General features: G+C 48.1%; 1 protein-coding gene across 6 annotated transcripts in view; it reads right to left on the bottom strand.

Moving 5' to 3' along the window:
- Herc1 (HECT and RLD domain containing E3 ubiquitin protein ligase family member 1) overlaps window positions 1-26,283 on the bottom strand; it is a 194,748-nt gene that overhangs the window by 969 nt on the left and 167,496 nt on the right. For all 6 annotated transcript variants that reach the window (XM_005393785.2, XM_013518840.1, XM_013518839.1 and 3 more), the window contains exons 58-77: window positions 24,583-24,729; window positions 24,157-24,258; window positions 22,621-22,794; window positions 21,137-21,430; window positions 19,923-19,988; window positions 19,628-19,753; window positions 18,680-18,818; window positions 17,414-17,595; window positions 16,575-16,730; window positions 15,704-15,826; window positions 14,386-14,488; window positions 12,816-12,985; window positions 11,428-11,566; window positions 8,914-9,083; window positions 7,597-7,766; window positions 6,947-7,112; window positions 6,107-6,183; window positions 5,130-5,382; window positions 4,478-4,630; window positions 1,755-2,060 (exon numbers count right to left, since the gene is read on the bottom strand). In XM_005393785.2, the coding sequence (XP_005393842.1) occupies window positions 1,755-2,060; window positions 4,478-4,630; window positions 5,130-5,382; window positions 6,107-6,183; window positions 6,947-7,112; window positions 7,597-7,766; window positions 8,914-9,083; window positions 11,428-11,566; window positions 12,816-12,985; window positions 14,386-14,488; window positions 15,704-15,826; window positions 16,575-16,730; window positions 17,414-17,595; window positions 18,680-18,818; window positions 19,628-19,753; window positions 19,923-19,988; window positions 21,137-21,430; window positions 22,621-22,794; window positions 24,157-24,258; window positions 24,583-24,729 (3,216 nt within the window). The remainder of the gene's footprint in view (window positions 1-1,754; window positions 2,061-4,477; window positions 4,631-5,129; window positions 5,383-6,106; window positions 6,184-6,946; window positions 7,113-7,596; window positions 7,767-8,913; window positions 9,084-11,427; window positions 11,567-12,815; window positions 12,986-14,385; window positions 14,489-15,703; window positions 15,827-16,574; window positions 16,731-17,413; window positions 17,596-18,679; window positions 18,819-19,627; window positions 19,754-19,922; window positions 19,989-21,136; window positions 21,431-22,620; window positions 22,795-24,156; window positions 24,259-24,582; window positions 24,730-26,283) is intronic.

Here is a 26,283-nt window from a genome sequence, read left to right as displayed (position 1 = left end):
GTGCGGCTGTGCCCGTGCGCTCCGCACCCTCACCGGCGGCCGCCAGCACACAGCGCGGGCGAGGGAGGAGCCCTCAGCCGACCCTTGCAGCACCCGAAACGATAGCCAGGATAACTCCAGGCAGAAAGGTGCCGAGGAGAGACTGTGAGGTTAAAAAAACGGAATTCTGACCAGGGAACAAAATGTGTCCACCCGAGGCACAGGCAGAGGCGCCCCCTGCCGGAGAGGAGTTCATGGGCCTGCCGTCACTCCCTGCAAACCACCACTCCCAAACTATCGGTAATTCTAGTGATGGTCTCACACCGTTAGAACAAAATTTGTGAAAATTCCTTTGAACGAAGGACCTGCCCTCTCTTCGGGGGCAGCCCAGCTGCCTACAGGTCCCAGGGCTTGCGAGGAGACGCCAGCGCCACGCCTCCTCCCCGCCTCGCTCTGTGGCGTGTGCAGTGCGGGAGAGGCCCGGGCTTCAGCCACCGCCAGCGCCCGTGACCGCAAAGCACCAGAAGTGGGTGCTCAGCAGCGGCCCTTCCCACCAGGCCCTCGGGGCAGGATTTGTAATTCTTTGTTTTAACCTCACGATCCGTTCTGAGCACTCTGCTGTCCTGCCCGTAGTCCTCACACTACCACTTTCGGTGCGGAGGGATCTCGCTGAGCCCTCCCCCGCATCCTGGAGGTGCGGAGACCTGTAGGGAAGGCCCGTATGAAGACACCCACTTTCCCTCCTGCCTCCCGACCGCCCCCAGGCCCCTTCTCAGAGGAACACCCACTCTCCCTGCAGAGGGGGCTCGGGACGTGTGCGGTGGGGACCCAGGTGCCAGTGCTGGGGCCCGGAGCGAAGTTGCCTAGATCCATCTCAGACACGGGCTAGGACACAGGAAGCCATGGAGGAGGGCTTCCCAGAGGAAAGCACCTTAGCACTGGGCACAATGGACAAATAGGTGTGTGCCAGGCAGGGATGGAGGGGCGTGAGGAACTCATTATGGAGAGGAACACGAAGGCCTGGAGTGTAAACATGGCACAGTCCACTACCATGGCCAGAACACCGCAAGTGTCAGCAGGTGACAATGGAAGGTGCAGCAGAGTCCAGACTGTGACAGGCCAGCTGCCGCCATTTACCCTGAACCAGTGCAGGGGCTGCTGGCAGGTCAGACCGAGGAGAGAGACTTGGGGGGATGCATGTCTGCTCTGAAGGCGGCTGCTGCAGGGCCCGAGCCCTGCTATTCCTAGGCCACCTGTTCAATCCGCAGCTGGGTCAAGGCTCTGGGGTGGGGTGTTCGGTCAGCCTGCAGAAGGACACCTCCACCCAGACACAGGGATGGGTATGTGTGTGTGTGTGTGTGTGTGTGTGTGTCTGGTGTGTGTACACTTGTGTGTGTGTGCACCGTGGCTCCTGGCCCCCTCAGGTCCTTCTGGAGCACACACACCGTGCCCAACTCCCCCGAGACACGGAAGGAGCAGGAAAGGAGCGGGTGGCATGATGACCCCCGGCAGGCCCGCCAGCTCAGGACGGCGCTGAAGTGTCAGCAGAAGGTTGCTGGCTGCTGCTGATTTCGACATCCACTTAAGGCTTTTCACTAAAGCTCAGTGATATTTATGAGTAAGTTTTACAGCTTGATTTTTTTAAACATCTGGACATTTTGGAGTAAAGCCCAAATCAGCATGCCTGATTGGAAGTCAGTTTGGTTTTCCCAGCACAGTAGCAACGAGGAAGAAGTCAGCAGACATTACTAAGGAAGGAAAAGCAACCCACTTACCCTGTCAACTTTCATGATCTGAAACCTCTGAGAAATGTCGGCAGTGTTGGCCGGCAGCCGGGAGCGCCCGGACACGAAGCGCATGAAGAGCACCCGCTCCTCGTTGGAGAACTCCTCCAAGGTGCGCCAGAACCACTGCACCAGCTGGTGCTGCTCATCCACCTCGCGGTACCGCACCACCTTCTTCAGGACCTCCACGGAGATCTCAGGCATCCCGCACACCATCTGCTCCAGCTGCTTCGCGGTGAGCAGGGACAGCAGCGGCACGGGGACGATCCAGGACATCCCTTCTCGGACTGCAGCTACCTGCGTCAGAAGAGGCCGTTTACCTTACCATGCCTGCGTGAGCGGGCACCCACCGTGACCCAGCTGGGCAAGGTGTCCACTCCAACACCAGGTCAGGCCTGTGAATGGGACCATACTCTGCCCAGCTCGGGGACTCTAGTGCTCCTCTGGGCCCAGCTCCAGCCTAATGTAGGAGCAGCCTACCTTCCTGTCCCACAAAACCCCAGCCCCTTCCAGCGCAGGGGTGCACACCCATAATCCTAGCTACGCAGGAGGCTGAGGCAAGAAGATCACACGTCCTAGACCAGCCTAGGCAACTCAGCAAGACCCTGATTCAAAATTACAAATTTTAAAAGGGCTGGGGATGTAGCTCAGTAGCGTACCCCTAGGTTTAAGTTCTGGTACCACCAAAAACCCCCAAACTTAAAGCCCAGCCCCCAAGGCCCTGCCCAATCTTCCTGGTCACATGTGGCCATGCGCCCTTAAACTGCCGTGTGGGGGGTGCACCTCCATGTCCTCTGGGTGTTCTTAGAAAACTCTTGGAGCTGTCTACTGTTTTTGTAACTTATTTTTCTTTGGAAAACAGTTTTATCCTTATAAAAGTTATTTGTGCTCAGCATAAAAAAAATTGAAAAGCACAAAGAAGAAGATAAAAATGGAAAGTCAGTAAAGGCAAACAATTCCGGAGACTTGGTTCTAAGTCCCAGGCCCACACTCAGTAACCCCATGACCTCATCCTCTCATCTGAGGAGGGCTTCACATGAGGAACGAGCAGTCCTGCTGACGGAACAACAGTGCTCTGCTCTCCGCACAGTGCTCAGCACGGGCCGGCCGGGCACTGCCGAGGGGGCGCTGCGGGGGCTGCGAGGACAGTCTCAGGCGTGTGCGCCACGGCTGCACCCCAGCACGTTCCCTGCGCGCAGACCCATCACTGTTTTAAGGGTTGTTTCATAAACGCTTCGCCCTTGGCCAACTCAAAAATCACCTCTGATAACAACAGAAGTCTGAGAACGTTTGCAGGAGCAGGGCAGTCTCCAGGAACACCAGGCCCGAGCAGGCCCCAGCCACGCCGTCATGGCTGGTAATCCGTGACACCCGCTGACTGGGAAGAACAGGACTGAGGTGTGGGCTGGCTGCAGGAGGCGGGAGGGGACAGCTAGGGCACTAAAGGGAAGGAAGAACGCTTACTTCTAAGAGATGAAGAAAAAATGAAAGGAAAAGGCCTTGTCAGAGAAGGACGCAAGGCCCGGGTGGGGCAGGCACAGCTGATGTGCCGGTGTGGGGACCTCCGTGTGGTGTGACGCTGGCGTGGGGCCTGGCTCTGCCGGGGGTGCGCGGCTCTCTGGAGCACTAGCTCTTGTGGAATGGGGACCGTGACCCTCACCTCTGAGAGGACCCACAGGGAAACTGCACACGAGGGTGTCCGGCATCATGCCCAGCGTGCAGGAAGTGATTCATATACTTCCCTCGTTCCAAGGAAACAAGCTGCTTTGGGCAACCACGGTTTTACTGTTAGGCTTTGAAGATGAAAATTTTCACAAACCAGAGAGACACTCTGAGACCTGGCTGTGCACAGAGCATCTCTACCAGAACCACCCTCACTGGGCTGAGGGAAATACTGACTTGTCTGGACCCCAAGCCAAAGTCAAGGAAGGAATCAGAAGTGACAGGCGTGGACCCACACTTCCAGTTACTGAATCGCTGCCGCCCCAGCACCTGGGGCCAGCTCTGAAGGAGCCTGACCATGCCCGAAAGGAAAGCCGTACTGAAATGACGATCCGTGTCGCACTGCCAGAATAACCATACCGGACACCACACCGTCTCTGGGTCTCCCATCCACACTCGGCTCCATGAATGCTTACTTGTCAGAACCAGGGCAACGCAGGCCAAAGCCTCGGACCCGCACCCAAGTCTTACAAGCGAACAGAAGAGCAAGACCCAGATTCTAGGGCTTGGTTCTCAGAGCAGCAGAGAGGTCTGTGCAGTGTCTTGAGGAACTGAAAAGGAGGCTAAAGACCGCTCCAGGCGAGGCTCGGAGGGAAGCGGGTCTGCGGAGGAGACGCAGTAGCCAGGCCTGAAGGCCTGCAGCAGGAGAGGGAAGGCACTCGTGCAGGGGGCTGACCGTGCAGGGCGCTGACCCTGCCGGAGTGGGCCCACTAAGGCACGGGACAGGCAGGACGGGTGAGCAGTGAGAAGAGGGGCCTGACCGCCAGGGCGAGAGCCTGGCCTCCACCCAGCCCGTGACCGCTGCAGAGGCGATTTAGGGTCGTGAGCAGGAGGAAGCAGATCCAAGGACAGGGCCTGAGCGGTCTCTGCACAGGGCGTGAAACGGATACGAATGCTTGGACGTAGTAAATACACAGCCACCGCGTGTGAGTGACAGCCAGCGCTCGTCGGGACAGACCCAGTGTTCAGTGCACCTCCCACCCTTTCCTCACCTGCCGGTCCATCTCGTGGAGCCGGTACTCAATGGCCCTCTCCACATACTCCTTCCTGTTGGAAAACGTGAGCGGGATGCTATTGCCACCAGGGATTATGGGGACCATTTTCCCATCAGCACTCTGGCCAACAAAAGAATCAAGAGGAATCATCTAAAAGCAGAAAAATAAAAAGAATTTTTATGACATGGCAGAAATGGCAACACAAAGTATGTCACACACACACAGACGGCACAGCAGTAACCAAGTCAAGATTTCACGGTAAACACCAGGCCGTCTGGACAGGCCTGGCCGATCGGGCGACTGCAGCGTGGAACGGCTGACTCATCCGCTGTGCTACAGCGAGGCCCCGACAGGTCTGCTGAGCTCTGCTCACCCAGGCCGCCCTCTCCACTTTGCCTCCCTCAGCTGCCGGCTCTCAGGGACCAAAGGCAGACGGAAGGAGAAGGAGCGGGAGCCAGGGCTGGAGCCAGCTCTCCCCACTAGGGGGCCTCAGACTGCTGTGGGTGAGCCGTCAAGGGCGGCACTGGCACCGAGCCAGCGTGAGTCGGCGGCCCTGCCGGGAGCACTGTGTCTGGCTGCACACAGGAAAGACTCCAGTCCGTGCACACAGCAGGCCAACAGCGGCGGGACTCCAACCGGCCAGGCCTACCTCATGGAAACTCTCCTCGGTGATGCCACTGTCTTCAATATGAAGAATGCTGTTGAGGCTCTGCACGTAGAGCAGGTCCACCTCCTCCAGGTCCTCCAGGGTGAGCGGGACGCAGCACAGCTGCTTCCACACCAGAGGGGCCAAGTGGAGGTCCAGGGGCTTCTTCGTGCGAATGGCGACCCCCATCAGAATCCCCAGGAATTTGAACTGCATCAGGTGCTCATCGAGGCAGGCAGAGGGGTTGAAAAGGAATCTGCGGAAAGAAGCATTTCCAACAGTTTTCCACATTTCTCTGACAAATGAGTTACCAGCAGCTCCCGCGTTAGATTAGACTCGCACGGCTGCAAACGACATGTGACTATTTAAATCAATTAAACAGAACTTAAAGCCCCGTCCTCTAGCTGCCCTAATCACACTGAGTGCTGAGCGGCTATGCACAGCCTGCAGCTACTGTTTTAGACAGCATGACGGCCATATGTTGAATTAATTTTAGAAAGACTGTAAAAGTGCAAGTGAATGGTTTATTAATCCCTAGGCTACCTGCTCCAGAATGCCTATTTCCCAAAATAACTTAATTTATTGTTATAAGCCTATGAAGCAGGACCAAACTTTTAAAACCTGCAAATGTAAGGATACTAACTGGAAATGCAGCACTAAGCTCTGTGACTTGACAGTGTAATGAAAGGTTTTAATGAGGAGTAGTGTAGAAAATTCACTACGGGGAGGCCACCGGGGCCTTCAGAAACACAAAGTGAGTCCAGCTGCATGATCAATTCTGAGCTGCCTCTCCTCTGCTGAGCTGACCCCGTAGTTAGTTCTGAGTCACGGTGGCAGTGCCATCTCCGCCCCTGGGGCAAGGGGTAATGTAGGCGCCTCCTCCTTAGGGTCACAATGCAGGCTCAGTGGGATAACACATGGGAAGCACTCAGCACACATGAGCTAGCACCTAGACATGTGACAAACACTTGCTGCCTCACCTGTCCCTATTGTAGCCTACTTCTGCGGTGGCATTAGGAGAGGGTATGAGAAGGTCAACAATCCCAGTTTCAAGTTCCTGTAGAAGAAAGAAAAACGTCCTGTTGAGAGATGATAATCAAATGCTTCAAGAACAAATCCTCACACATACTAAAGGAGAACACTTTGAGGAGCGTACAGTGCTATGTGGCAGCCAGCCTTCTCTGTGGTAATTTTTGTGGAAAATCTCCTGCAGTGAGAAGCAGCAGGGTGAGAAAGACCATCTAACAAGAGTAGGGGAGGCTGTGAACAGGAGGAGGTGAAATTTCAGAGCGACTCAACACATGACAGCCAAGTCATCCTAGTCACACGGTTTACCAGAAACATCGGGTATGGAGGAAAGCTGGGAGGACAAAGCTGATCCAAAAGCACAGCTGGCAGCGTGGCTCTTAAAATCAGACCTGATCCGAACTCTCAACACGTATTTTTCTATTCCTCTGGGCCTGGCAGTTCCGCTTTGATCTAAAGCATCCGAATGAATCACAGCACCTGGCTGGTCCTGGATTTGCTTGCTACCTGAATATGCTTATGTATCATTGTGCTTCCTCTGCCCGTATTACCCGCAGCGTGACAGATGGGGAGTCCCTGGCAGAGGGAAGAGTGCCGACGCTTCTGTGGCGAGTTATCTTCACAAAGCACTTCTCAAACCCTTGCTGCCTATCATCCACCGAGGCACCACCGACAGTATGACTTTACATGAGGCTCGCTACGCACCCTCACTACCGTGACGAAAGCACGCCTGAGGGCGCAGTCACTGGACACAGTAACAGCACCTGTGAGCAGCCCACTCAGCACGGACATACCTGGCACATCTCCGTGATGGTGTCATCAAACACCCCTCCGGCGTCGTCAGCCCCTTCCCCGACCAGCTTAACCTTCCACGCGCGGGACGGCAGGCGGAGGTCTGATGCATTTAGCTTCACCACTTGTCTTGCTATCTGAACAAAGATGGGCTTACACTTCCGTCCTCTTAAAAGAGAAAAGGCAGAAGAGAATGAAAGACAACTCGCCAACTTCCCCAAGTCACCACGGTGGCCCTGGCAGCGTCTTCCCTCCATGAGCTCATGAAGAGGCCGCTGAAAGTGCCAAACACGCGCCGTGCCCACTGTGACTCCCCGGCCCGGTACTAAGGTTCCGTACGGTGGCACTTCGGCTCACGAACACTTATATCTCCAAAAACACTTTGGTTTCCAAACAGGAGCATTTGGCAAATTTTGTTTTTGCAAACTACGCATCAGGTGACCAACACGACTGCGGCCATCTTTTCTGCGTGATCACAAACGTGGCCATCTTTTCCAGAATCGTGGAACAAATTAAGCTCGTGAATCAAGGTATCACTGTACTGTTCCCATCCTTTATAAGCAAGGAAGCTAAGGCTTACAGGGATGAATGAAAAACAACACTGATCTCAAAAATCCCAGCTGGGCAGTGAAACACACACACATAAGCCAACCTGGTTGATATTCTCTTTACAGTGATTTGAGGTCCATAGTTTTTGCCTTGAACCATGGTTTTTCCGATGGAGCGCACCATGGGCAGAGTGTAGACTCTCGGCGCTAACAAAGGCCGCAGCTGCCCCTGCACGATGCCCCACGTCCCCGCGTTGTAGTGGGATGTGCTGTTCTGTAACAAGGGGAGGGCATCAGAAACGCTGGGATGCAAGGCTTAAAAACGCTGCTCATTTTTAGAACATAAATTCTTTTTGAAATGTAGTTTAAAAGCATAAAACTGAGTATTAGAGACTATTAATGACTTTTTCAAAATATATGGTTACCAATTAAAAAAACTTACAGAATACAGCGAAACACACACACGTATACACAAATGAAATCATCACAAGCCTCCCATCTAAAGAAGGCCGATGACTCCTTCTGCTTTCTCTGTACGTGCGCTCACGCGCACGCACACACACGCACACACACACGCGCGCGCATGTACTTTCACAGTGCTGAGATAAGGCTGTTTATATCATTTCAGCTGCTTTTCTCACTTTGTATCGTATAATGTCTCCACCTAATTACAGTTTGCTAACACTCTGCTTAGTGCTGTACAGTATTCTGCTGCCCGCCTGATTATCTACTTTTTTTTCTTCTGGTACCATAAATCGAACTCATGACCTGGTGCTTGCTAGGCAGGCGCTGTGCTGCTGAGCCATATCCCCGGCTCTTTATATCTACTTCTACAGTGATCTGTCAAATCTACCCATTCATCACTCGTCACCCAAAGGTTACAGAACAACAGTTTTACAAAGTGAAACACGTTCTGGTAGATGTGCCCACATATTAATCAAATTTAAATAAGCTTACTTACTTCCCAAACTACTGGAATGTTCTATAAATAGACAAACCACCCACATAAACAGTAAGCAAATACTTTCTTTCCCTCATCTCCCTTCCACAGCACCGAGAATGCTCATTTGTAAGAAGAGGAAGCAGTCTTCCAAATTTCTCAACACTGATTTATTAACAACCTTGACTATGGCCCTATTAGCTCTGTGTGCTTAAAGCTTTAATACTGTACATTAGACGCTACAGATAATATATGATATGCTCAGCCATTCTTGTCTCCTCAACTTCTGGACAAACCAAAACACAAAAGGAAGGCTACTTTGTCCAGGACACGCTCAGCAACATCTGGACTGTCCCTAAACTAAAACAAGACTAGAAGCGCTGCCCTTTCTGTTTCTCCTTTCCGTCTCTTCGAAGGCTAAAGGAACTACTAGCTAGGACAGGCAGCACACCCGAGGAGGCGGACAACGCCCGCAGGTTACCTGGTTGTTGGGACTGAGGTTCAGCAGCCTCCAGGACGAGTACATGAGGTCGGAGAAGTGGTAGAGCAGCCGCAGCCGGGCCCGCACGGTGTGGACGCTCACCTCTCGCAGTGCCCCGTACTGCGGGGGCACCGCGTCAGGCAGGCCCAGCTGCAGGGGCACTGACACACCTGCCAACAAGCACACGGGCAGGTGTGAAGGAAACACACTGCTTCCTCTTCCGGCACTTTGGAAAACTTCAAACATATGCAGAACTTGAGAGAGCCGCGCAAGGGCACCCGCTCCCACCACCGAAATTCTGTAAGGAACCGTCTGCTGTGTTTGCCTTCTCACGATGTAACCTGTGCCTTTATCATCAAATCATCCTAGTTTTTTGACACAGTGGTGCTGGATTTTTTAAAACTTTAAACAAATTTATCATTATGGAAACTGGGTCTTTTTTACTGCAAGACTTTTAGCTAGAAGGGAGGGAAGGGAACAGAGGAACTCAACCTCTTTCTTTCACAGTCAGTAACTGTCACCCTCATAACAATGCAAGGGGCAAGCGAAGGTCAGGAAGGGAGTTCTGAGATACGGAAATAGGCACCTCGACAGGGCTGCTCCTCTTGCTTACTAGGGGTCGGACAGAACGAAAGACGGGGCAGAAGATTCAGGAAGACTTCTGACAGCAAAGACTGCAAGCACTGCATTCACGGTCAACCACTTAGAACATTCACAAAGGACTACTTAAATTTGCTGTACACATTATTAAGTTTTTTACAGCTCAATCCCTATGGGTATTAGAACTTTTAATAAATAAAAACTTTTGTGAAGTACTTCTATGTGCTGAGCAGTGTTCCAACTTTCATGAACTAGTTTGTTCACTCCTACAGCCCTTTGCAATAGGTGCTATCATCACTGTTCTCAATTTATACACAAGGGAACAGTCTTACGGCCATGCAGATCGCACGTGCAGGAACCAGGACTCAGTCCCTGCAGTGCAGTCCCAGAGTCTGAACCTGTCACTGACACACTCAAGAGAGTGTGAAATCCCTCTGGAAGCAGAAGGCCTTGAGTACCTGAAACTGTGACAGCAGAGGAGGCACTGCTCACGCTGGGTTCTGTTAGCCAGGATCCTCCTCCTGGTGTTTGGAAGCTACTTAGCAGTCAGTCCTAGCAGTCAGTCCTATCTTGTCTCTCTTACCACTATTAAGGCAAAATCGCCTCTACGGGGAGACTTCCCCAGGAACCTGTGGCTAAGAAGTAGGGATGTGAGGGCTACATCTTGACTGACGGCTGCATCTTGACTGTCAGCTTGACTGGCTTGAGAGGCACCTAGCAGGTGAGGAAAACACTCTTCCAGGCCTGTCTGGGGGGGTCCTAGGGCATGAGCTGGGGGCTACACCTGGACCCTCGTTCCTTCCTCTCAGGCTCTCCCCTTCTCTGTGCTTCCCAGATGCCACAAGACGAGCAGCTCTCTTCTGCCAGGTCACTGTCCGGGAGCCAGGTGACCAAGGACTGAAGTCTCTAAAACTGAACCCACGTAAACTCCTTCTCCTCTACACTGTGGCATCCGATACTCTGTTCCAGCAATGGAAAGCTGACCGATACAAGGGAAATCAGAAAAAGGGGAGAGAATGCTGAGCTCTGGGGCTCAGAGTTGCTTCATGAGTTCTGGTGTCTAAGACCCCATGGGACGGCACAGAGGGCGTGAGGGCCAGGATAAGAAATAGCCCGAACGTGAGGAACTGCTCAGAATGGTAAATGCCACCGCCGAGCTAACGGCTGTATCTGTGGACATGGAGGAAAGGTTCAGTCAGCGTGTCCACTGCTGGCTATCTAGGGAACAAGAAGGCACTATATTCTTCACAGTTTTTTAGTAATCTGTAAGGACTTCATAATAAATTAGAAGTAAAGCAAGTAGCACAAAGCTAGGGACAGCTCCGCCACACACTGGAGTGAGGTGGTGGCGAGTGGACTAGCTGAGCCAATGCTTCCAATGGTTCCCGCTGGGTTGAGGGAGTCGGCAAATGGTCTCAGGGCTTTTAATCTTTTCTCCTGTCTTCTGTTACCGGGGAGGGGCTGGGAATTGAACTCAGAGTGCTGAGCTATACGTCCAACTCTTTCTGAGACAGGGTCTGGCTAAGAAGCCTGGGCTGGCCTGGAACTTGTGATCCTCCTGCCTCAGGCTTCTGAGGAGCTGGGACTGTAAGAGTGGACCAGCAGGCACTCCTGAAGGGCGTTTACTCTTTATTGCTAACGGTGGGCCTCAGAAAGCTGTTTGTCATATGAGATGTACATACTTGCTGCTCTACCGTCATTGAGTTTTGCTTGCCTAAGTGATATGTTTTCTTCTCTCGGGACTGCAGAGCAGGACTGCTTCGTCCCACATCAGCAGGAGAAATGCCTCCTGTGGAGTATTTACAGCGTGGGGGAGCAAAGCACGGCGTTTCGACAGGCCGGACTGGAAAGCAGACAGGCAATGGCACTGCGCTGCGGGAGCAGCTGCGGGAGCGCGGCCCCTCGGCCCCTCACCCGGTGCTCTGGGTGGGACAGGTGGTGCTGTCCACGCGGCACTGTGGCAGCGGCCGGCCGAGATCTGCCGGATGTTCTTCCCTTGCAGAACTGTTACCAGGGTTGGCTCTCGAACGTGGTTGGTGTGGCCTAGGCCAAGCTGGGAATAAATGACGGGCATACAGACATGCAATTAGAGGAAGAGAAGTCGAGATAATTCAGTGTGCACCAAGCACCAGCATCAATAACAAAATCAGTTCTGGGTTTTCTCAGTCATAGCGGTCCTCACAGCTCAGACTGTCTCCTGAAAGCTAAGCTGTGACGAAGCCTTTCCAAATCCTGCAGATCAGTTTTAACAACCAAAGGCATCCTTGGATTCCAATGCGGAATGGGAATGAGCTCTTGGAAAGTTAAAACAACTGAATGATCTGTAGAGCTTTTACTGAAAACACACTGGCTTCTGTGTAACAATAAACACATGAAAACATGCAGGGCTCTCCAGGTCTCCGCTCTTAGCTCCAGCGCTTACTGGCTAAGCAACTAGCCCTCAGCGGGGAGGCTCATGGGGAGGCCCAGCCAGGGAACCCCCGACGACGCCTCCAACACGCGCTCTCCTCATGGAGACCTGCGGCCACAGTGATGAGCCGCTACCTTGTCTCTTGCCTGTTACTGAGGAGACCACAGGAGCCCAGCTGAGGCTACTGCGAATAACCCCAGAGCCAGAAATTCAGGGCCCCTGGCTGGAAGGGCAGCCAGATCCAGATGGTGGGTGGAGGCAGGGGAGGGGTCTGTTCTCGTGGGGTAAAAGCTACGGGTGCAGCAGGCAGCTCGGACATCTCCCACCAAAACCGAAGTCTCTTCCTTCTCCATATACAGAGGAGAGGGGGAACATAGTAACCTCAAGTCTTATTTTCTCAGAGGCTCAGTTTAGTCCTGTGAGGAATGGGGGTGGCAAGATGTCCTCCACAAACACAAATGTACTTTATACACGGTCCTATTATAAGATGTAAAGGTATTGTTGTTTCATTCTTTCCTTTATCCTGATCAACTGATATTGAGGCTCTAATCTCACGTATTACCATAGTAATGATGATGTGACAATAGGCAGCAAATGCTTACAGCGGTGTCCTGTGTCCAGATACTTGTCACATACGTGTACAGACACACACGCGCCCAGTGGATCCCCTCAGTCACTCTGCGGTACTGCCAGATCCTTTTTTTAACCATGGTATAATATTTCCTTGACTAGAGACAGATGCATAACTGGACTAACAAAATAATCAGTCCTATGGCGAAGTGCTGTGCCTAGAACCCTGTGGCAGCTATTAGGGATGTCCTAGCTTAGCCCGTTCTCACAGGAGGACACCGTCAGGTTTTCAGAAAGTGAGCGAGCAGCGAGAGATAGCTACCTGCCCTTCTGAGTTGCTCCCCCAGGCGTACACATCTCCAGTGGATGCTAAAGCAAGCGTGTGCTCAGCTCCAACCGCCACATCTTCAATGACCACTCCGGCTAGGACAGGGATTTGCTGAGGCCGATTGTGATTGCGGGCACGGCCCTCAGGAAGGCCGATCAAGCGATCTAGGAAAAAAAAAACAGCAAAAGTATTACGGATCGCACACCACAGTCTTTATGTTTCCTACTCATTTAACTTGTTACGGCAGAATCGCAATGACAGTGTATATAACTCAGTGGGGCAAAAGCTACTATCTGACAAGATACACCAGACTGTCTTTAGAAAACATCAGACTCTTCCATAAAAATAAAGAATTAAATCTAAAACCAGCAGCTTAGTTTAAACTTAGCGGCTCCTTTGTATCATATTTGAAGAACTTCAGCATAGTTCAAAAAGGCTCTGAAGTTTCTTGCATTCTCAATAAAGATCCACTCGGTCTACCTTTTTCTGACGTTTCTGCCCAACTTTTCCCTTTACCTTGCCAAACTTCTAGAAAGTGGTCAGCCCCGCTGTTTAAGGTCCTCTGACTCAAGTGTCATGGCCCCCTTCTGCAGCCAGATTAGCATGTGCCCACTGTACCGAAAATGTACCCTCCAAGCCATGAGCTGGCTCGCAAATGCTACAACATGGCTGCTTCTCAGGCTCCAACCCGCGGGAGGCCCACGTAGCCTTCTGATAACGTGGCCTGAGCTCCTGCTGCCGCTCAGAGGCGCCATGCTACCCTGACTCACCAGCTCCTTCCAAAGACAACTTTCCTCCCAAGGTTTTACCTGGCCTTTTACCTACTCACCTGGCCTTTTTCACATCCTCCCAAGTTCTATTTTCTTTTTATAAACCTCAGTAGCTAATTGCTGGAGGTCCAGATCTAAATTCTCAATGGCCTGCTGGACACCTCCCTACATATATTACGGGCAGAAGGTTCCATCTGACATGACTAAAACTAAGCTCCTTAACCTCCTGTCCCTTAAACTACCTCAAGCCTCAATGAGTGCAATCAAGGTTCTCCCAGGCCTAGAAACTTCAGTCACATGTTCCTTCCTTCTCTTTCTCATACCTGCCTCACACACCCTCAGTCCCCACAATTTAACAAGAAGTTCCACTGAATAAGTGAATTTATTACTAATGAGACCCCCGAGAATGCCTGGCTGTGAATCTTCTCAGGGTCTGAGCCCTGAATACCTGTGAGTCCCTCCAGTGCTGAGTATATGCACCCCCGGCCCCTGGGAAGGATGGGGATGAGGCGGGCGCAGAGGAGCACAGGCGGCCAGGGCCATGTTTGTGGCAGCATGACAGAGATGCAGACAAGGGGAGGAGGAGACCCTGGCGAGAACTCTTCCAGCATGAGGGACAACGCTAGCACAAGGAATTTTAATGTCCTCGAAGTTCATGAAACAAGAGTGAAAAGCAGCAAACAAATGAGGGGCACAGTACCTACTGTGACCCAGAGTAAAATTTACTTGATTCAGAGCAATTTCTCTTATACAATCGGTAGGCGAAAAGCAACACAAGCTAAAGAACACCTTACCTTGACCGAAAGTATACACGTGACCATCCTTGGTCAGAGCAACAGAAAATTGAGTTCCACAAGCGACCTTTTTTATTCCAATTCCACAAAGGACATCAACTTTCTGCAAATAAAAGTGTGAGGTACACATTTGTGAAACACAGAGAAGAAAAAGCCACTTTTGGATGTACAAAGCCTATCTTCCAATAAAACTACTACTTGTTACCTGCCTGCTCCACCCAAATCCACACTCCTAAATGTTATTTTCTCCTGCTCTCTGTGAACTGACTGTGGGGGGCGGGGGGTGCAGAGGCCAGGGCCGTGCGGCGGAGTGACAGCATTCCGCTGGCCAGCGGAAGAGACTGAAGAGAACCCCAGGGCCTTTTCAAGAACACTGCAAGGCTGTGAAGCCAGGGGTGGCTCCCCACTAGTCTGATGACTTCAGCCGTTAGAAGTGGCCACAGCTGCTTTCTCTGTTCCCCAGCAGGGGTTCTCCTGCCTCTCTGAATCCCTGGCTCAGTATTCACCGTGTGGCTATCAAGATGTCACAGACTATGTATGGTGGTGGAGCTGAAGTTAAAGATAAATTACTTACAAATCACACTACTTGTTAAATGTGTCAAGATAACCCACATAAGAGAACTGCACAGAGGCCAAGCAGAGTGGTGGATGTCTGCAATCCCAATACTCTGAGAGGCTGAGGCAGGAAGATAGCAAGTGTGAGCCCCGCTTGGACAACTTAATGACAAGTGAGATTCTATCTCAAAATAAAACACAAAAAGGGCTAGGGATGTAGCTCTGTGTGAAGGCCCTGAGTTTAACCTTCCGTATCACCACCACCACCACCACCACGAAACAAAAACCAAAACCTGCACAGGAGGTATTCTGCAGAGTCAAGAAACCTTCTAAAGTGTGATTAATAGCTTCTAAAGTATTTGTTTATACTCCAGTTTTCTTTATACTGTTTGTTTTAAAAGCTGCATACCCATATAATTCAGGGCAATAATAAGCTGAAATAGCAGCTGCAAGCAGAGGGTTACAAATGCTGGAGATATGTTTAGTTCTTCTTTAATGGGGTGCAGACCTACAGTGTTGGGCCTGTCTATGCAGACAGAGGCTTCTCCTTGCACAATTTTCATATCCAGTTTAGCTTTAATACTGTATGTAAAAGCAAGATCTAGGATGTTACACATTCATGAATAAGCAACAGAAAATTAAAACTTCATTATGAAATACCAAAAATGTTAAAGCTAAATTATTCCTAACTAGAAAGACACAATGACACAGACGTAAACAACTTTTTGTAGCCTGAAGACCTAGGTTAAAGGCAGTGACTGACCTGGGGGGAAGACTTTGCCGTGGAATTTCCTAAGCCCAGTTTTCCATAGTCTCCATCTCCAAAAGCCCACACCATGGAGCCATCTGTGGATACCGCCAAAGTGTGGTTTAGCCCACAGGCCACCTGGAGAAACCACAGGAAGTTCAGGAAGGCAAAGCGCAATGCCCAAAACACACAGCCCTGTTCCTGAGACCCTTTCTCTCCACTTCACTGAAGAGCATGAATATGTATCCAAAGATTTTCATTGGCTTCAGCACCTACTTTAAATATTAAACGAAATGGGTCCATTAGATATGTACTGTCAACAAATAACTTTTCAAAGTGAAATCCTTTAAATATCTGTGGCTAATTAAGAATCAAAGAGAATAAAAGGGGTAAAAGTGCATTTCCTCAAAAATATCCATTCACACCAGATGGTGTCTCAGGAATGACCCAGGGAAAGAGGAACGTATCTGACTCCATTGCTAAGAAGCACTCTCAGTCATCGCAGCTGGGAAAACTTGCCTCAGAGAGGGAGCTACCAGTGAGGCTGCGCTCAGCCATTCAACTAGAGGCAGCTGGACAGGCCTCCAAAATCCGTATTGCTTAAAGGTTTTACAGTAAGCTGTACTAGTACTTCATGAAGAATATTTTTAAAATGTTCACATCCTGAAATTAGGGCATCATTTGTCATGTAAGACAGACAAACTGACCTAAAATGTGTATTTTCACATTGTGAAAAAGCCACATTGACCTATCAGTTAGATCAAACAAAATGTATACAGATTACACAACTGCTGATCCTGGTCTACCTAAAGAGGAGTATCTAACTGCATGCAGAAGAGAGGAGAAGGAACGACCAGCTAGAACACTGTATTGACTTATGCCATGCCTGTCCGATCTGATATCCTTCCAGTGCAGTCACTCTCTCTGGAAGTTTTTTGTTAGAGGTGTTTCCAAGACCCAGGCGTCCATAGTCACCATTTCCAAAGGTAAAAAGTTTGCCGTCTGAAGTTACCACTGCTGAGTGCTTAAAGCCACAAGACATCTAGGATAGAATGAGAGAAAAGATTTTTAAGAAGAGGGGACATTAAGAAATCAATCCATCAACCAGTCACCTTTGGTTATTAATACGCAATAAACTTAACTGACAAGTCAGGGTCTTTAAGACCACTATATTCTACCTGCCCGAGTGGCTTTCTGGCCCCCTGAAGTCTGATCTATCTCATCAGCCTCAGGAAAACCAAGCAAACGGACACTGGAACAACTGTGGCTTCCCTTCAGACGGCGACAGTTGATCTAGTCTAAGGACACATGAATGGGGAAATCCTCTGTAAACTCTGGGGTGCTGCACAATTTTACAGTATTATTTTAGATTAGACTGCCAAGTTTCAGAAAACATACACAGACTCAGCTTTTATAACAAAAACAACAGGCTGAAAACAAAGCCTTCTCTGTGCCTGTGTATCAGCCCAATTCCTAGGTTTTTCTTGAAGGGCAGCGACACCCACCTTTGGCCAACCAGTTGACTCAGGAAAAAGAAGTCCATTCTAACACCAAAACCCACTTAAACACCTGACAAGCTCAAGAATAAATCTGCACAATCAAAAACAGAGGATCTTCTATAATGCTTGTGTAATGTATTAATTATTGTTATCATTTCCTGCTACCCAAATGTAAGACTGCTATTCAACAACGAGTGCGTTCACAGCCGAAGGTAAACTGCCTGACCTGCACCACCTCTTCTCCTTGTAGGGCCTCAATCTGCCGAGGTCGCCGCTGCCTGTCGCTGTTCCCGTGGCCCAGTTTACCGTAGTCACCATCTCCCCAGCTGAAGACTTCTCCACTTTCTGTCAGGGCCATGGAGTGGCCATCAGAACCACAGGAAGTCACCAGCTGGGTCACCACGAAGCCTGGAACAGAGCAGAGACCCAACAGACTGACAAGCGCTTTAGGCAGACTGTCTCACTGTTTTCACACAGAACACAGGAGGCAGAGTCCAACATCCCGTGTTTACATCTGTGGAAACTGAATCACAAAGAAGGCCTAGTGGGGGCTGGGGATTTAGCTCAGCGGCAAAAGCGCTTGCCTGGCAAGCGCAAGGTCGTGAGTTCGGTTCCTGGTACCGGAGAAAAACCAAAAAAAAAAAAAAAAAGAAGGCCTAGTGGCTTGTGCACAGGCCCGGAGTCAGGCACCAGAGGAACACATAGGAACCAGGTCACGTTCCCATCACCACTGCTGTGCTACTCTATCCAGACAGCCAGGAAAATAACTTCAAGCTTCTCAGAAATCTGTTTGAACTCACTGTCACTGGTAAACTTTTACTAAAGTCCTTCTGCGCTCTCCATGCAGGCTTAGGTGCCAGTGAAAGTCCACTTAGGGATCAAGCTAGGGGCTCCTTCAGGGATTTCGCCAGAGCTTTTCTTTCTCCAAGTCTCTCAGAGCTCTGCCAGAGACGCTCTTTAAAGTTTTTAGCACATGTGGATATTTCATATAAACTGATTTTTTTTTTTTTTGAGACAGGGTCTCAGTATGCAGTTCAGGCTGGCCTTGAGCTCACTTTGTAGCCCAGGCTGGTCTCGAACTTGCAACAATCCTCCTGCCTCAGCCTCCCAAGTGCTGGGATTACAGGTGTACGCCACCACGCCCGGCAACTAATTTTTATTTTTAAGGAAACATGTATAATTGCTACTGCTACTAATAGTGGCCTAATTACACTTTCATGACTTTAAAGAATTTGTTTACAATCTTAAATGGGCCTCAAAGATAGTTATTTACATATCACTGAATGCTAGCATTGCTGTTATAAGTAACTTACAAAATAATATGCCTTAAAATATGGAAATTAAGGCTGCACAATGCCTAACTGAGAATTCAAATATCAGTGAAAAGTCTATGATTTTATCTACCAGAGGTGTGGAAGAGTTCCGATAGGAGCAAACAGCCCTACAGCTACGTCATAGTTTCTGACCATTTTTAAATTAAGGACAGGTTTACCTTGTAAGGCTGAGATTACTGTCAGCACATGAAGGTCATCTGAATTTCCTTGTCCTAACCTGCCATAACTTCCTTCCCCGCAAGCCAACACTGTGCCGTTGGCCTGGATGACAAAGGTACAATTCTGACCACAAATGACCTAGGACAAAAAAACATAATTAAAAGCATTACCATTTATTACCTGGCTTTGGCACATGACCTTTTGAACTGACTCCATATATACCAAGGATACCTAATTTTAATTAAAGGGGAAAGACTGATCAAAGTGTGGCTTCTTCTATAATCCCTGACTATACAAAACTGTTTACTCAACCAAGAGATGTATGCAGCCCACCTGACTAAGTTAAGAACCATGGTACCCACAGGACTTTTAGCCGACAGTGCAGAGTTAAAATAGTAATAGCACACTAGATAAGAAAGGGGAAGGACGGTGGGAAGTACTACAGCCTGGGCTAGAAAGGGGCAGAAACTGACGGGGACACACGCAAGGAGGAGCACAGTGCCCACTCAAGACAGCCGAGGCAGAGAAGAGCAAAAGAGGAAGCAGCGGCCTCCTGGAATGTTCGGAAATACACTGCCACGACGGCTGAAGGGTGCTGTCAACGCAGTCTGGCTAAAGGCTCCGGCAAGTTCATGGTCCCAAAAAGAGAATCACACATTAAGAATATCTCAGTTTCTACAAAAACACACTGCATAGGCCCAAGGCATCATGATGTGAATTCATTACACTTAAAAGCAAGAAAAACTTAGAAACTTGTTAGCACAGTGTCTTAAGCCTGATAAAGAACTTCGCAAGCTTTTATCTGAAGGCTACACACCATGACTTTTTTTAGCGATTCCTCACGATAGACTATGAAATGGACAAGCTTCTTCCCACAGTAAATTACCAACAGCAAAGGAACTGAATTGCACATTTCCAAGTTGCTCCATGTTTTAGCTGGGACTTACCTGTTGGGCCTGTGAGAACGAAGGAGCTGCAGCGGGCACCATGACATTTCTTCCAGCTTCTGCCAGCTGTCCATGCCTCCCGGCACCCCACAGGTAGACGTCACATTTGCCTCCCAGGTGCCAGTCCTAGGAAACCACAATCACCTAAAAATTAGACTCATCCTTTGTTCAAGGACGCGTAGACAGAGTACTAAGTGTGTGCCGTCCTCCGTGTTAGACACCGGGACACAAAAGCACATGTACTTAGAATTAAAAGAATGACTGAGAACGACCGTACCGTCGACATGTGACTGACCTCAGGTCTGGAAGTTGCCCAAGACATGATCTGCTCATCCATGCCATTGATCCACTTGCTGTTATCCTGCAGGACAGAGCACACATGAGCATCAAGCCTGGTAAGCAGCAATCTGCGTGTCTGTTCTCAACTACGACAGTCTTCTAACAACAAAGTCTTCTTTCTAAAGTAGAACACGGTACTATTGAGACAAGAGAAGTTTTCTTTCTAAAGTAGAACACGGTACTATTGAGACAAGAGAAGTTTATTTTATTTATTATTACTCTTTTTTTGAATCAGAGTCACACTGTGTTGCCCAGGCTGGCCTCAGACTCCAAGGCTCAAGAGACTATTCTGCCTCAGTCTCCTGAGTAGCTAGAACTATAGGCACACGCCACTGCAGGTGACGAGAGCAGTTTTTTTTTAAAGAGCAGTTTTATAATCATTTCAAACTTGACTTTACGCATTGCTAGTATTGACGTTTATTATAAAAGCCCTTTCATTATCACTGTCGCTATAGGCATGGTGATTTAAAACTAACTATTCATGTTTCTTGAGCACCTGGCCAACTCCCTGTGTAGCTATGGGTAGGTCTCTTAATCATTTTAGGCATCAGTTTCTACAGTAACAAAATGACATATTTGGTTCAAGCGGATTTAAGACATTTCTTAAAATATTCTATACTATCTACACAGTACTTAGAACATTTTCTTCAGTTTACACGTCTGTCTCATACTGTATTTACACTTCCACGTTCCAGTGTCTGTATCTTCACTAATTAAAGGAACTGCTAGAGCAAGTGCTGGCCTGCACTCACCTACACAAGCTTTTTACCTACAGCGCAGTTTCCATGGCTCGATATTCCCAGATACAATTAAAAAGAAATGACAACTTCAATGCTCTTTCATATTCTTATTTGACCCTGAACAAGGGCACAATTAAAGTTCCAAAGAAATTATTTATGTGGCATAAATCTCACAATATGGCCAGGAAAAAATGCTAAAATACATATAAGTAAGGAAGTGTCACTGAGAGCCAGCACATTTACAAGAGCTCCAGAGCTCTAATACAGTAAGTGTCTGTCACCACAGAGGCCCGCCACCAAGTAACTTCAGTTTAATCACGTCCACGCCTCCAGCTATGCAAGCTAGCAGAAGTTACTAAGGGTCTGCAGCATGCCAAACTGCCATGATGCAATCTGAGTTACAAGTAACAGGAGTTCATGTTACATTCACCATTAGGAATACAAGTTCATCCTCGGGAACCGGCTCCAGATCTGGAACAGTGAAAGACTCTGGGAACTGGGTCCCGTTGGTCAGGGCCTCAGCAGCCTTGATGGTGGTGGAGAAGCACTCTAGCCAGGCCCACTCGTTTGGATTCCAGGACGCAGGATCGGGGAGGCAGTTCTGGTGGTGTGGTGGCACTGGGGGGCTGCACAGCAGCTGATCCAGGTGAAGTCCCACAGCAAGGGAAGCCAGACACTGCATGTAGGGGCTGTGAACGAGCTGGTCACCACAAACCACATGAGGCTAAAACGAAAGGACGTTCTGTTAGGAGCCTGTGCCAAACATTCTAAATTAACTTACTCTCCAAAAAAACTAATTAATTAACTTTGTTCTGAAAGCTTGTAATCATATTTTGTTCACTATTTTAAGCTTTTTCTTTTAAAATAATTTTAAAGTTGCAGAACTATACACATAGTGCAGAGAATTCCCATGTACTGTTCTCTCTACTCAGCTTCCTCTAAGGCTAGCATCTCACCGAACCGGGCGCTAATGCTGGCACAATGCTAACGAAATCAGAACTTCGTTTCCCACTAACATTCCTTTCCCGCTCTAGGATCTAATCCAGATATCACTATGCATGTACTATATTTTCATTAGATTTTTCCTCCCAATTTAAGAAAAGGAAAGCAGACACCTAACAGCTAAACTAGAGATCTGCCTCCTCTCACGTTTCTTCTTTTACCAAGAGAATACTGCTAGCATCAAAGGAAAACGGCACTCCTTCATCCGGGCAGAGTGACTCAGAGAGATGGAGAGGCCCACAAAGGACAAGCTGGGCATTTGCGGTATTTACCGCAGTGAAATTCACAGTGTGTGGTAACAGCTGACTATATTAAGGTAGCCTGGCAACGAAAGCAGGAAATAAAACCCAAAGAGTTCTGCCCAGGACACGCTGTGATATGGAGAGCTATGGAGACCTAGGCTATCTAGGCTCACTGCCTGGACGACAGGTCCAAATTCAACAGTTCTTCTTTCTAGTATTTAATGACCCTACTCAGTTCAGCCCCAGCTGTTCTACTAAGCTTTCCACGAAGCATCACCTGGTAAACGGGAGGAGGTGCACTCTGACACCCACACTCATTCCTAAGCAGCTCCCCAAGCCCACCTTCGGAACGCACAGCCACGCGCACACAGACACATGGGTCAGAAAAGGGAGAGCACACACTAAGGTGAGGATATTTTAACAAGTTTTGGTGTGAAAAAAATTATCTGACAAAGAATGATATAAGTACTATAAATTTAAGGGTTACGGTTTTATTTTACACTGAAAAACTACTGATCAACTGTTTCAGGCACAACTGACTTCGTTTGATTCTGCCCACGTAACTGCATGTATTTCCCTCAGACTTCACACTCTCGAGGGATACGTTCAAAGCGGTAATTCACATTCTAAAGTGCCAAGCATCCGCGGGTCCCCAGGAGTGCACAGTTACCTTTTCATACGCGTACTGCTCCTGAAGCATCATGGGCAGCCGCTCCAGAAATGCTCTCATGCAGGGCGCCATGTTCAATCCCAGCACACCCTGCTGTTTCAGGGCTGTCCTACAGGTTGCTAACACATGGTTGGCAGTGGCCCATTCTGTTGTACAGTTCACAACCAAAACATCCTAGTCGAAAACAAATCATGATGAGAACATTGAAGGAAAAGAAGAGAATGCTATCTTTATTCAACCTGAGGAATTCCTTCTAATAACTGCACTGAACGCCTTTGTTGTTTTAACATTTTACATCCCAAAAGGCTGTACTTTTAGTGTGTATGGAATGTCAAACCACTTTAAGTTTTGTGTAAGTAAAATGAGTGAAAACGCCATGATTCTTTTTGAAGGTGAACTACCTTGGCTTAGCTGATTCTCCTTAAGGAAAGAGTGTCAATTACTTCCTATTTCAGAGGACTTAAGGATGAGGTGTGCGGTATATTTCAAAAGTCTGACATGAACACAGGGAAACTAGAAGATGAAGTTGTCTGTCCACCAAGGGACACATCTGCAAAAGCAGCACAACTGTTCCAGCCTGGTTTATTTACACAGGCCACTATTACCTCAGGCTTCCCACAAATAATATTATAAGACATTATATGAAATATTCCTAGAAGTGGGAAATTTTTATATTCTACTTCTAGTCAGGCTACATGTTCAAACTGATAGTTTATTTTAGCATCACTTAGCCACACAAAACGTAAGCCAAGGTAGTACATTTGCTCTAATATTGAAGAGAATGAGCAACAATCCTATGGGGGGATAATATACCACAGAATTACCTCACAGCAGGCTGTCAGTATTTTACTAGAATCTTAAATTTGAAAGCCTAGATATACTTTGCAAAAATGAGCTAAATCTTCAAGATGCTTCTTTTTTTCAGAGAAACTTCTCTTGAGAGAGTTTAATGTAGTGGTGGCAAAACTACGGCACGCATGCTGCAGGAGGGTGTTCGTATCACTGAGAGCTCTAAAAGGCTTGCCGTCATAGCACTCCTGGTTTAGTGCTATGTCAAAAATGATGGCAGAAAAAAAAAGATAGAAAGAAAAAGATGATGGCAGAAAACCAAAATTTCTATCTTCCGGAGGAAATGAAATCACTCAATAATTAGGTGCTTTTGACAGGGTGTGATGAAACACACCTATAATCCCAAAATTTGGGAGGCTCAGGCAGGAGGATCACAATGAGCTCAAGGTCAGTCTAGACTACACAGTGAGACCCTGTCTCAAACAATCAAAAAAAAGAAAAAAAAGAAAAAAAAATTAAGTGCTCTCATCACAGCCACAGCCGAGGGGGCAGCAGAAAAAGTACTAGAGAACGAATCAGGAGTTGTAGGTTCCAACTCCTTTCTATCACAAAGTAGCTGCATTATCTTGGTAAGTAACAATCCCTTTAGTACCAGGTTTTTTCTCTGTGAATTAAGGTGCTCAAACTATGATACCTAAAGTTCCATACAGGCATATATCCTATGACTTGATATAACTCTAATATTACCTTCGATCTGTTTGAGCAAGCAGCTACTCCAACTTCTGGAATCCATACTGTGGTCTGAATGGCTCCAGAGCCTATCACAACTGTTTGCAAGACAGAGCCGTCCTAAAATGAGATATTTATCAATACCCATCACTTAAACTTAGGCATCAAGAGATTTAAAATCTATACTATACACTCACAAAAGCGTTTTCTAAAATCTGTGATTTAGCTAAATTCAACAGTGTCCAATTGCTTATTCATTATCCAATTCTCTAGGTCCTAGATGACTTTAAAAATACTTATTGTCAGTAAAAAAATTAAAGGGTAGAGGATTCTTTAAAGAGTGTCCTCAGTATTCAAGGTATTATTACACAACATATCCCTAGCATTGGTTAATTTTTATCACGTATATTTGAGTTAGGGTAAAAATAGAATCTGCACGCTTACCCTTAAAGACCAAATGTTCATGAGCCCACCAAGTCCACCAGACACCAGGGCCAACCCGTCGGAACTAAAGGCGACGGTCCGCACAGGAGTGATGTGTCCCCGCAGCTGATAGACGCACTCGGCTCCTGTCGATTTCCTGTATCTATCCTGCAACGCGTTATTTTTATCACATATTAAAATTAAGACAATTAATAGGTCAGACAATTCATTTTTTGGAAATTTTACACTTCAGTATAAAACTGAGGGTTGGGGGAGAGACACTTGTCACAAGGGCTAGTTAGCCTTACTGAACAAATAATGAACTAGGAGCTTAGCTCTCCTTTGCTGAAGCTTAGTTTTACCCTTTTTGATACATTTCTAAACTAGCTTCCTACCCTTCTACTATACTTCGAAGTTCCAAGTACCCTTCGGAGACAGGACAATTCTTTTGCTGGGGGCCAGTGCTGCCGATGGGACCCAGGGCCTTGTACATGTCAGGCAGCACTCTGCCGTTTAGCTGCATTCCTAGCCGCTTATGAATGTTATTCTGAGGCAGGTCTCACAAGTTGTCCAGGCTGGCCTCCAGCTTGTGGATCCTCCTTCCTCGGCTACCTGAGTAGCTGGGATTAGAGGCGTGTACCGCTCTGCAGCTCTGACTTCTGCTTTTAAACCACTTAATTCTAGTGTTCTGTAATTTTCATTGTTATTGCCCAACACGGGTGAATTCACATAGTAATTCTATCGGGATAGGTTTCTCTTTCTGTGGGCTGACGGCTCTGTCACACAGACTGTGTCTCCTCAACATGTTTGCTCTGTGGGTTTTGCAAGTATTAAGTAAGGCCATTCCACAGGCCACTTCGTAGGACATAGAGCAAACCGGGTTTACCTTTACTGCTCGCATTTTCATTTCTGTGGTATTTTCCTCCTATTAGAGTGTTGGCTACTCCTTCCCTCCCTCTTCACCTTCCTTGCTGCCCTCTGCTCCCTCTTCCCTCTAGTTATGACGGCATAACACCGATCAATGTGCTCATATACCTGAAGACCTCAGAGGGGCTTCACCCAAGGGTTTCTATGTCACAGTCAAAATGGAAAATAACTGGTAGTTGAATAAGGCAATCTGACTGGCCATTCAGTGTTTTAAAGAATTTCAAGTCAGGGGCCAATGTTTAATATTGGGAAGTTTTACTTAAAACACTGGGTGTGGGGCTTCTATTAAAAAGTTAGAGACTGTTAATGACAGGCTGTCAATCCTGGAGAGCAACAACTGGCTCTGAGGCAGCTGTGCTTTCCATATGAAGCCAAGTGTGCTTCTTGTCTTCTCACTCGCAGCGTCATGAACTTTAATTACTTATCTGGATGGTTCTGTAAGGAACTGTAACTGCTGTTTAAGACAAAGGAAACATTCTTCATAGAAGGAGGCACTCTGGGGCTCCCCCGGTATTTCTGCTTACCTATACCAAACACAGGACTGGTCTGCTTAGCATCTATTCTATTCATAACCACCATAATGATCACTACGCAATATGCATTAAATAACCTTAACAAGCACTGCACAGTGTCTCCGACTTACAGAAAAATCAAGCTAACTTGATCACACAAAATATGACAGTTCTTTACATTTCCCTAGTAGATCTTGACCTTTGGGGTATGGCAGTGAGTATCTTACTGAAGGAGAATTACTTTTGTTGTATTTATTTTATTTATTTACCTATTTTATATATA

This window comes from Chinchilla lanigera, unplaced genomic scaffold, assembly GCF_000276665.1.
Source record: "Chinchilla lanigera isolate Chin_1 unplaced genomic scaffold, ChiLan1.0 scaffold00049, whole genome shotgun sequence".
NCBI classification, from domain to species: Eukaryota; Metazoa; Chordata; class Mammalia; order Rodentia; family Chinchillidae; genus Chinchilla; species Chinchilla lanigera.
Note: the sequence above shows the minus strand (reverse complement) of the source record. Positions and strands in the feature narration are given on the sequence as shown.